This window comes from Chanos chanos, chromosome 9 (assembly GCF_902362185.1).
Source record: "Chanos chanos chromosome 9, fChaCha1.1, whole genome shotgun sequence".
NCBI classification, from domain to species: Eukaryota; Metazoa; Chordata; class Actinopteri; order Gonorynchiformes; family Chanidae; genus Chanos; species Chanos chanos.
This window is the reverse complement of record NC_044503.1, coordinates 27192274-27204483: the sequence shown is the minus strand read 5'-3', so window position 1 is coordinate 27204483 and position 12210 is coordinate 27192274. Positions and strand designations below refer to the sequence as shown.

Below are 12210 nucleotides of genomic sequence, written 5' to 3'. Positions count from 1 at the left end.
TGGCTAATTCTTAAAAAAAAAAGAGAGAAAGAAAGAAAGAAAGAAAGAAAGAAAGAAAGAAAGAGAGAAAGAGAGAAAGAGGGGCGCGATCAAATAGAGAAAGATTGAGGTTGAAAAATGTTAGTAGGTAATCCTTGACTTTGGAATGGTAAGAATGGCAGAATTCAAAGGTACGCTAGATAAGTGCTTCCATGGTAAGAATTTTTAAAGCCATTGACTGAGTATCAATTTGACTATATACCATGAGATTAAAAATCAATCCATGGAGCTAAGCAAGGCTAAAAAGTGTCTTTTGACAGAAAGGACATCAAATAAAAAGTGAAAACAAAAAAAAAAAAGAAATTAGTAATTAGCTCTTACTTCCTATTCAAATGGGTTTGACAAGCACCATGCTTTGACTGCACATTCCGCCAGCCTTACTGTGAGTGGAAGTCCAAATCTCCTATGGCTCTTTGACCAAATTAATTGCTTGTTCAAAGGCTTCCTGAACAAAAATGCAATCACTCTACCCGCCAAGAGCCGGATCTACCCACTGACAAAGGCTCCACAGCCAAGAACATAGAGAGAGAGAGAGAGAGAGAGAGAGAGAGCGACAGAGTAAGTGGACAATGAGGGGAAGGTGAGGTGGGAGGGTAAGGGAGACAGAAAGGGAGAGAATGAGAGAGAGAAAAAGAAAAGTCCTTCATTTTCCTTTCTTCAAAACGACTTGTCCACTTTCTGACTCAAACAGGCCTCGCTTTCTCTGTTTCTTTTCTTGCTTTCTCCCTCTACACTCACCTTATCTCTCTCTCTCTCTCTCTCTATCTCTCTCTCCACAGTTATCATTTCCTCTTGACTTGACATCTGGGACAGGATCTATGATCTGACTGAGGCATGGAGGAAGGATGGTAGCAAAGAAACCACACAGCGTTTAATGTATTGTTGTGTTCAAAGGCCACGGCGAGGTCTGCTGACATGATATTATTAGGCTCAGGGCATCGGTTTCCCCCATTTGAATATGCATTAGTTGGAACATATGTATTTGGGGATACACATGAGATCATGAAGGGCTGAGGGCATTTGATGCCGTAAGAAAGGGAGACAAGAGAGAAACGGGGAGAACGAATGAGGGACGTGGTCCGCCCCCTGGTGTTCAATAAAGGAAATGCGCCCTACACCTAAGAGTAATGTGGCTATGACAAGTAGTCAGTATGCCTGGCATGCACACTGTTATTAGTTCCAGTGCCTCCCTGCCCCAGTCTGTCTGTCGTCAAACAACAGGAGTGCCAAAGGAACTTTATCAGAGGATGGACACCTCTACTTGTAAACCATCTCTCAAAGGACTGAGTTGTTTATCAAAAGGAAGGTAAATGGAGGCACCTTAGCTATTAGAAAATCCTTGGAAATTCTTTCTGAAAGCCACCCCTGTTCCAATCTTGAAAGAGCCTGAAAGAGTGTTGCCATCTTCTGAGGTGCAGTTGGCCTAGAGGTATAATATAATCAAAACCAACATGATAAAACGATAGTGTTGTTATTATTATTATTATTATTATTATTATTATTCAGTCTAATTCAGTAGTGAAATGCATACCATTGTCTATCTCTTGATCTCTCTCTGTGTGTGTGTGTGTGTGTGTGTGTGTGTGTGAGAGAGAGAGAGAGAGATTTTGATTGCTGAGCTCCTGTGGTATTTGGAGACCTTTCTTAACTTCTGTGACACTGACTGACTTGTAATACGAATTATGTCATGTCTCTAGGTACCACACTAAAAAAAACCCCCAAAAAACACGAGGGGGTGGTGGGGGTATCAGACCCTGTGATTGTGGTTCGAATGACAGAGTTCTTTTCTCTCTTGTTGGATTAAGCGTTAATTTTCCCGCCATTTACTGTCACACATGAGAAAGAATAAAAAGACCTTGGCAACACATCGTGTTTACAGCTGAGTGAGTCAAACCATAGAAAAACGTTCTTGGGGGTGTGTGTACAAGCCTCGACATAACCCGTTTGTACACATTAGCTCAGTTAATCACACCCAGTTTTGTACGAGGAGCTTTATTCAGTTGCTGCTTGCCTGAGATAACCTTCCTCTCAGCATCTGATTCGTAAAGAAGCTACAGTTCACCACCATTGTAATTTTTGTTTTGTTTTGTAAATTTTGTTTCGATAGGTATACCAGAATTTAGTCTGCTCTTGATTCTGGGGGGGGAGTCGTACGTTTTTCAGCAAACTCTAAATGATGCAAGATTAAAACAGATCAGGAATTGTATGGATAAAATCACTTTATAGGAAGGGATTAGAAATAATATATGTTATCAAATTGCATGGTAGTTTTTTGTTTTGTTTTGTTTTTTTACGTAGGATATAGGTTTTGGAGATTTGTGTATTGTCATAAAGTCAGTGGTTGACGTGCTCGCTTCTTTAAATGAATTTTACCGCAACAATGGTAAGCTGTTGAATATTTTCTGGGCCACACCCCTTGAGGGACGGCTCATCACTGATATTACCGTAATGGATGGTGCAAAGTGTTATATTGTGCTAAAATGAATGGTAAATTCGAAAGGTCAATTAGGGACATAAGAATCCACACAATTACAACACAGTATCCTCAATATATGATACGTTATGCTGTTTCTGATATGCGTCTCAACTTACGGTGATCAAAGACTCACGGTTTTTTAACACTGAATGTTACAGTTTGTTCACTCCTTCCTGTCGCCCATTTCTGTGATGTTAAACTTGATGTCGTCATTCTCGTTGCAGCAGCCGAAAGTAGGTGGACCAGCACGCCGTCACAAACTCGAACAAGGAAGTGAGTCATACTTTACTCATTGACGGTAATACTGTGTCTACTTTTCTGAACGCAAACGAGAGCGAAAGAAAGGACGTGGATTAGTTCAGCTACACACAAGAGAGCAACGTGCGCATGTGGATGTTTCCCTGGTCCTAGGAGAAGAACAAACATTTTGAAGAAATAGACAACTGAAACCTCTTAACATTCTATTTAAGTGCCACTAAACTAATACAGGTAAGAAAAAATAGAGTACCTAAGCAAGCTCTGTATTGTTAAATGTGTTCGATTGGGAGTCGGGTCTGAGCGTCCACGTTATGTCTGAGGTTAATAATTCCGAATTCAGACAATTACTAAGAGAAACTCAGTGAAGAATCAAATGAAATATGGAACTTGACGCTGTATAGCACTTCAGTTATATTTTGTACAAATAAGAAGTTGACGTTCAAATATGTAGTAACGATCTAAAGTTTATCTTCCATCCAATAGTGTCCGAAAATATAACCAGTTGAACAATAGCCTGTTAAACTATGTAAGACAGTCGGCCTTCTCACTTGAAAGACTGAAGGGAAGATGAAATATGTATCTGTTTATATAGACATGGAACACTTCTAGTGCGTGTTGAATATGCATTGGAGAGCGCGCGAGGGAGACGGGGTTAAGAGAAAGACCGTGTTAATGTATTAACATTCAGTGCATATGGGTCAAACGGTGGGATTTCAGCGTAAAATCTCTACGCTTGTAGTTTAGTCTGACTGTCGGGGATTTCTTCAGGGGAGTTTAGTAGATCCTGCTTCCTCGTGTTTCCGAGAGAGAAAGAGGAAACCACGCGGAAAAGGTCGACACAAAGTAACAATTAAAAAGTAAAATAGTAATGATAACACACAGTAAATCATCTCAATGTCTTCGCGAGTTACACCGATAGTGTTGGAATTTTTCTGGAATTAATATATATACATATGTAACTCGCGAACGTGTGTGTGTCTCGGATTGCACGTCCCTGCTTACTAAAGTGAAATTTCCGTGGTGTGGTGTAAATCGTATCTAGCACGTGACAGAACAGTGTACTTTTGTCGTTTAATCACCTCGCGCTCGTTTCCGTCCGCAGTCTATTGTTTGCCTTTATGGAGAGGACCGGAGGATCGGTGTCTAACCACACCGAAGTTCCATGACAATTGTTCAGTATTCATAGGAATCAGGCGTTTAGAGTAACTTTCTGGTTGACATGGAACGCGCACAATATTTAATAATACTGACCAAGTAAGAGGAAGAGATTCTAATCGGGGAAGACATTGTCACACATATATTTCCGTGGACTGTGTTTATGACTTTGTCGTTGATGTAGATTGGATTAGGGATACATAAACTCCGATGGAGATAATAATACATATTTAGGATATTGAGTATATATGTTTGAATGTGTTAAGGGAAGAAGTGAAAACAATTCTCTTGAGCTGGCTGCTCAAACTTATTGTCTCCCGGACATCTGATGCCCTTTACCCTTTTAATGTAGTATCCCTATAGGAAAAAAGTCTTCAAAATCAGTAATATTATACCTAGGGCAACTGTCACATGTAGGAATGGCGTTTACCTGTGTGATTCACATTCAAACAACATGTGTGAACCCTGCAGTGAGGTGTGTTATTTGGTATATAATTGAGGATTGTAACACGGGCAACATTTTCACTTTTTTTTTTTCATTATTGTTCACCTGAGTGCTCCAGCGTTTTTTTTTTTGTTGTTGTTGTTGTTGTTTTTTTTTTTTTTTTGAGACTATGACATACTAACAAAACACCTGCTGTCCTACAAAGCAGTATTTGCATTTGTACATGTATGTGTGTGTTCTCCACATACTGAACAGATGTTTCCAAAATCACAACTTGTATCTAAAAACAAACAAACAAACAAAAACAAACAAAAAACAAAGAAGACTCAATCTAAAGTGTTTTTTATCCTAACACAGATCATGCATCATCTGAATTTTTGAAACCCTGAATTTGGTGCTTTCCTTGGACAAAAATTGTCTAGTCTGTTATTGGTCAATGACTCATGGTTATTTCACTCACTTAGAGTTCACCAGTGACTAATAGGCAGAATTGCAGCCTGTCGTTGTAACATTTCACCACTATCTGATTTATGTTCCATGTGATGGTCTATGTGTGTGTGTGTGTGGGAGGGTGGGTGAATGTGTAGAAAGACATACATTACAGGGCCTTTGCTCTGTGTCATTTGTAACATGCAAAGACTTAAACACTGGGAAAAGAAACTTTTATTAGGATTCAAAAGGAAATCTAACTATATGGTTCTTTTTTACAAGCATTTCAGATGGGAATGCTTTTGGTTAGCTGCGTGGAAATCTCAAGTGTACCTTTGATACAAACGGGTTACAACACTGAGCAGAAAGATTTAAGCCTCTTTGTTTAAAAGATTTCCCAATGACTCTAAGAAGGAGGATTTCAGCGAATCCAGAAGCACAATTCGTTCCTCGGTACGTCATGGTCTTGCCGTTCCGAGATTACTTTTAACAGTTAAAATGGTTAAGATTACGGGGATTAAAAGTTTTATAAGCTACATTATGATTCAGTGTCACAAGTACTTGAAATCCAAGCAAAGGGTAAACAAATGATTGCCCTAGGAACAAACAGTACCTTACATTACTGAGAGACTGCTGACTTAGCTTATGCAAACAGTGCCATCATGTGAGGTTTACTTTTAGGCAAATTTTCTGTATGTTGTGATCCTTAAAAGATCGATTTAAATGTGCCAAATTCCACTTTGAACAGTTTGTTTCTGTGATAGAACTTTGTAATATACCGCTTGAGAAAATATCCATTTTTTGACCAACATGTGCAACCCTTAAAAAAAGTCCCTAAATTTTTATTGGACTCAGTGTAAGAAAAGGAAAAACATTTACTGGAGAAAAGGATGACTTGGAACAACAAAGGAGTGTCACAGTAAAGAAATAAAAAAAAATAAATAAATACGTCGGCATTTACTACTTCAGATGTGTGTCAGTTCTGGGAACAAGTCAACGGCTCGGGGTGTGTTGAGGTAGAAATTCAGCTGTCTTCCTGAGTGCCTACTCAGACTGAAGGTCTGGAAGATGTTTTTCTGAATTGCTATGACACACCATCAGAGAACAATCGAAGCACAGTTCTACACCTGACGCCATAACAGGAAGTTGATATTGAACAAGGTGTGTTGCTCAACGACACACTTTTTTGTTGTTGACTGGTTTTTCATCCTGTCTCGCCCTTTTATTGCTGAACTGGCAAATTGTTATCTTTAAAGCGTAGTTGCCAGTTCTCAAAGGGGTGGTGTAGTAATAAATAAGAGGGAGAGGGAGATGAAGAATGATGATCTCAGTTTGTGCCTCAGGAGTTTTGAACTCTCACTCTCTCTCATTTGCATTTTGTTTTCCATTAATGCAAACTATCGTCATTGGTTCACATATTAACAGTAGTACAACAGTGGTAGGAAGAGAGTTTGAGGTATTTTCAATACATACATAGAACAGTTGACAAAGAGTTGTTTCGTATCTGTGGGGCAACAGCTTTTTATCCATAGGTGTTGGACTGGGGCAGAATGATAAACGCTAACAGACAAAAGATGGTACTGCCATATGATAATTCATTTTTTTATTTGTGAGGATGGAGGTTAAAGTAAACTTTGAGTAATTCGTTGTGTCAAGCCTTGAAGTTTGGAAAATCTGGTAAACAAACTGATAATGTTTTATGACCAATCTTTTGGAGAAAGATCTACAGTTCCAATTAACATGCTGTTTTGCAGTTACATTACCACCAACAAAGATTTGTTTGTCTCTGTGAAACCAACAAGAAAAATCAAATTAAAATGTTATATATTTTCTCGGGTTGTGTTGAAGAACTCGTGTGAAATTCCCTATGTTGTTTCTCTGTTTCAGCAGAGGATATGAAGAGAGAGGTAAACGCTGGGGTGAACTTCCTTAAACGCTTGGCTTTGGAGCGAGGGGGGGTCGATCTAACGAAAGCTCAACAGTTTGCTGGAAAACTGCGTCAGCTTCTGTGTGAAAGATACACAGACCACTGGTACCCAGAAAACCCCAGCAAGGGACAAGCTTACAGGTAAATCAGTTTGATTCAACTGTAGAAGAAGTATGAACTATAGTTCTAGGTCATTACTGGGTTTAGGTGGGCTGGTGTCAGGCTGGGAAGAAAAAAAGAATTAGATCTGAGAGTCTCCTCGAAACTCTATTCAGTATTTTCCCCTGGAAAAAAAAAATATCAGTGTTTTCCAATGGAAAATACTGAACAGCTTGACTGGTACTCATGCACTTCCTGCTGAAATACTTTCTGAACTTCCTTTTTACTCTTTCTCGTTTGATGTTTCTCTTCTTGTTCTTCCCCTCTTCAGATGTATCAGGATAAACGAGGGATTTCCCTGCGATGAGTCTGTGTTGAGGGCGTGTCAAGACAGCGAGCTTAACCCATCAGAACTGGGCCTTCCACGCGAGATAACGCTTTGGATCGACCCGCTAGAAGTCTGTGTACGGTAAGTCAAACGACTACGCCACCCTCACGACCTGCTAAAATTGACGGGCTGCGTTTAACGAAACAAATTTCCGATTATGGGGTTGTGTTGCGTTTCTCACATCTTCTTGTCTTTGTTCAGGTCCGGGGAGAATCGTCAGTATTTCACAATCGCACGTTTCGATGAGGGAGAAACCGAAGAGGAGGTGGAGAATGAGGACGACAAGCACAATAAAGTAGACCAAGACGGTGCTTCTGGAAACCTCGACACATCCGACTACCACTCCGCCAGCTCCTCCGACTGCGGGTCGGCTCTTTCTAGCGATTCAGAAGAGGAAACAAAAGATGGAGAGACGGAGGGAAGAAAAGAAAAAGCAGGGGAAGAGAAAGAGAAAGCAGAGAGCAGGCCTTTTACTATTGCTATGAGACCCAGGATACGAGAGCCAAGAGGAGCACGGAAGGTCCCCAAAACTCAGGTAAATGTCACATGACACTTCCAAAGAACTCTACTTATGCTAACAGCAACTTTCTCCTTTACTGACTCATAGAAACTGACTTCATGATGAATAGTCTATTTGAAAGAGTCATAGAAACGGAAACATCTGACAGAAAATAAAAACACTGGGCCTCATTCATCAACCATTCTCAAGAAGAAATTTGTTCTTAAAACCCACTTACACAGTTTTCTGACATTCACCAATGTTTTCTAATTTAAGATTTGTTCTTAGGTAAGAACAGAATCTATGTACACTCAAGAGCTGACTTTTTCTTAGGACCTTTCTCAAGAGCAAATTTAAGAAAAAAATGTAGGGAGATGTTGGTGAATGAGGCCTATTCTTCTGATGTGATGAAAAAGGGAAAAAGAACCTGTTGCAGATCCTAAACATACCCATGTAAAGGATTTACAAAATACACAAAATATTTTACAAAATATTCCACCAAATGCTGTGGCTAACAAGTTGCTATGGAAACAAAGTGAAACGGTCAGACTCAGCTTACGTCTACACTAATGGGAATTCTTTGATCTCTGTATAATTTTAATATGCTGTCCCAGCAAAAACAAGAGCGTCTAGTTAAAGAGTCATCACATTATCTATTGTAAAGTGTAAAATATTGGAGGGGGGGGGGGGGGGGTTGATGAAATACAACAAACAAGTGAACAAAAAAAAAACAAAACGATGGTTTCTTGCTCTCCCACATGCACACATTTTAGATCCCTGCCCTCCAGTACTTTTACCACCCTGCGCCAGTGTGGCCCCAGTACAAGAAGAAAGGCCCAGTGTTCCTTACCACCGTGTGTGCCCCGCCACCTGCCCCAATGCTGGGATATTATGTCGTCCCGAAGACTACCCCCCAGTTCATCATACCTCATGCTTCTCTCCAACCCTGGGGTGCCGTGAAAGGGTAAGAGGCGTAACGCGTTTGCTCTTGGCCCCAGGGCCGGAGGGAGCGGTAAAGTCCACAGAAGCTGCTCTTACTGAACCGGAGTGAGTGGTCGAATCTCGAATCTTCTCGCATCTTTTTTTTTTTTTTTTTTGACTTCACACCTTTTTAACAAATCTGTGCTCTTGTTCATCTTGAAGCAAGGCAATCTTTTCATTTATTCATTTTTTGAGAAGTGGGTTTTTTTTTGTTGTTGTTGTTGTTAAATCTTGTAGTACAGAGTAAGTTAACTTTTAAAACCTCTTGTGATATGCCTGTAATTTTCATCATGTTATCGCAGTTTTATAGCTTGTTCTGATGGGTTTTTTTTTTTTTTATTTTACAATTTTTTTTATTTTTCGCTTGTTTGTGTTCTTTAATAGTAGAAGAAGTGTTGTTTTTAGAAACTGTAACTAATTCTACACTGAATCAAATTAATATTCTCAGTATACCTTAACACAGAATCTTCTGTTCTATGATTGCATTAGTCAAGGCGTAATTCACATGAAAACCACTCATACTGCTTGCTAAATCTGTAGAGATTCAGCCTATATCTGTGTAATTTTGAGCTGCTTGGTCAAGACGCAGACCAAGGTATCCACTACAACATTTATTCACATGAATAGACATTCATATGACATTCATATGACTGTCAAATGTTTTTAACATGTTAGGTACTGTTGATAAATATCCAGAATATTGGATATTTGAGGATCTGGAAATTGGAGATATATACACATTCTCCCTAGTTAAATTCCTTGTGTGTTTCCAAATACAGAAGGAAAAAAGAACAAGAAAATCTCCAGTTCCCCAGATTTCCGTGTGAATCAGCGAATCCGTTTTAGTTATACCTCGTACTTGTTTTATTTGAAAACAAAGTAAAATGGCAATAGTTTCCAAAAAAACTGAGTGCTTTGCTGGTGATGTGAAGAATTAGCACATTTTTTTGTACGTATGTAATTTCTTGGTACTGTAATTCAGCATTGTTGCCAAAGCACTGTGAAATGTAATTTTGTCCTCTCAGGAGATTCTGTAAATTTCATAAATACAATATTTCACAACACATTAATCAGGTTTTCTATGTACAATGTCCTTGAAACATTTTGTAAAATCAATTTGAACTTTAACCTTGTATTGATTCAACTATCTGGTTCATACTGAGAGTGATTATTGTCTGTTTCTATGTGGTAATAACACTTGTCTCGTTGACAGACCACGAAATGTATGACATTACAAAAGTTTTATATATGTTATGACAAGATATTAGTAAGTATTATGTATAAGAAGTGATATTAAAGTATGCTAAGTTACATAATACATACCTATGTAGATATTCTGTAAAGTCTAAAAGTGTCATTATGTGGGGACCCTGTTATTTCAATTCTCAACCTCTAGGTGGTGCCAGACACTGACTGTCAGCCATTCTGAACACATTTTATTTATTGTTCTTTTGTTAAGCTGTTGTGGTCTTTTGTATGTGACTAATAGTGTGCTTTTATCATTTTTTAAAATACTGCTTAGCTTTTACATTCAGTAATCAGGCTTAATAATTGCATATGTGTCATTAAATTCCTGCAGGGATATCAACTTTATTTTGTATTTTCTCTTTCATGTTTTCAAGTATTTGGTCTTCAGTTGTAATATAATCAGCAAGTTTCTCATGACTTAATTTAATTTAGAAATAAATAATATTTTCAGATTGGTTCCAAGGGTGCACTTTATAAATGTAAATAGCTTTTGTACACTGGAATTGTTGAATTAGTTGTCTTTCAGATTGTTTCATTCTGAGAGTGTTCTAATATTTTTGACAATCGTTTATAAATTTCCTCACTTCTTTTTTTTAAAGAAATGTTTTGGCTTGCTTGAATTTTTCTGTTTTTATATTTATTTATGCTTGCCCCGGTGTGTGTGCTCAGTAATGTTTCTTTTCCTATTTGTTAAACATCTGTACTTTTTCATGAAATGCTTTGTTAAAGTAAAAATGGTTCTTTTCATTCGAACTTTCACTTTTTTTTACTCAAAATACATTAACACAGATAATCATAAATTGTGTTGCTCCTTTTATCCTGTGTTTTCTCCTTTCCAATTTTGGTGTGTTTCATTCTCAGAGACTGTGCTACACGGCATAGGTTTGTAATACGTTACGGTGTGATTAAACAGTTTTTTTTTTATTCTTGGTTAATTCTGCTGCTCCTGGCTCACTATTGGCCTGATTTACAAACGACCTTAGAACATCTACAATTTTCAGCTCTTGAATAACCAGTGACACGGTCAGTGATTGGTAAAGGTGTTCTTAATAGTTCAGTCATAGGTTCTGTTATTGGTTTAGCCACAGAAATGATGATCTGGCACTACGTTTTAAGCATCTTTGTTGAAGTCAGCAACTGGAATTGCTCTTATAAAATCCTTAAATCATGTTGCATTGTCACTTCAATCATAGCTCTTTAGAAGAAGAAGAAAAGCAAATTAGTTTTGGTTACATAACACGGTCGAGCCGCCTCAGAAGCAGCTCACCTCGACTCTCTCTAACGTGTTCGCATTAATAAACTGAAATGATATCCATGACCTCGTCGAGAGGACTAGCGGTAGCGTAAACACTTGTGTCTACGCGTGAGAGCACAGCGACTATCGTCAACAGGGCCTTTACAGGATGCCCCGTCGGAAGGATCCACAGGGGGCGAGTGCGTCACATGGTACAAGGTCATGACGCTATTCCTCCTGGATGGACCTGACACAGAAGCAAGAGAGAGACGGGGGTTGGGGCTTGCAAGGCCCTTTTACCCTCTGACCATCTATCAGTTTTATCTCACGTTACTGTGATCTTTCGCCAACATTTTAGGGGTAAGAGAGAATCTGCCTATATGATGATTGTAGGGAATATGTGTAACATATCAGAAAGTGTCACATCGCAAGTGTTCAGTTTACATATGTTTAAATGCCTCTTCTGTTGGTGTCGTACATTTTTCGTCCAGCAGAGGTCCACCTTCAGATGATTGTGAACACTACAGTTCGCAGCACTTTGACGCACCTTCTCGGTGCTAGACTTGAACAAATAAACACTGCTGATACTAATTGCGCCAGGGCAGCTCAGTTAAAATAAAATCGCTAAAAGCTCTGTAAAAACTTTAGGCTCAGTGCGTTGTGTGGGAGTGTATTTCACAATACCGTTTTTCTTAACTCCCTGATTCCCGATCGGCAATCATAATCAACAATGTGTGTTTACTGATGTGCTTAATGAGATGTTGGTGGGGAGGTTTAAGGCCTGAAGAGCCCAACATATTTAACAGGTGCAGAGAGTTGAATTTACCTGAAAGATACATTTATATGATAACTGAGACATAACATAAATACTTATATAATTATTTTTCAGAAAAGCTTTTTTGTTTTGTTTTTTTGTTTGTTTAATTGCTTGTGTTTTTAATGGTGGTAGAGATAAAGATACTAAAGCGGACAACATGCGATGCTGGCTGGCTGTCATGTTAAACTCAGCGCCTTTAAAAGCTCCTCACATCT

The 12210-nt window shown here is 38.7% G+C and overlaps 1 protein-coding gene across 2 annotated transcripts; it reads left to right on the top strand.

Annotated features, from left to right (window-relative positions):
• Positions 1-2852: 2852 nt before the first annotated feature.
• On the top strand, positions 2853-8796 carry si:dkey-79d12.5 (protein BTG3). 2 transcript variants are annotated; one of them, XM_030784735.1, is made up of 5 exons: positions 2853-3004; positions 6693-6870; positions 7160-7297; positions 7418-7751; positions 8489-8796. In XM_030784735.1, exons 2-5 carry the CDS (start codon positions 6698-6700, stop codon positions 8681-8683), a joined length of 840 nt encoding a protein of 279 aa, XP_030640595.1. In that variant the 5' UTR covers positions 2853-3004; positions 6693-6697; the 3' UTR covers positions 8684-8796. The 2 variants fall into 2 exon arrangements, with proteins under 2 accessions (XP_030640595.1, XP_030640594.1); XM_030784734.1 differs by having other exon boundaries at positions 6690-6870.
• Positions 8797-12210: the final 3414 nt, after the last annotated feature.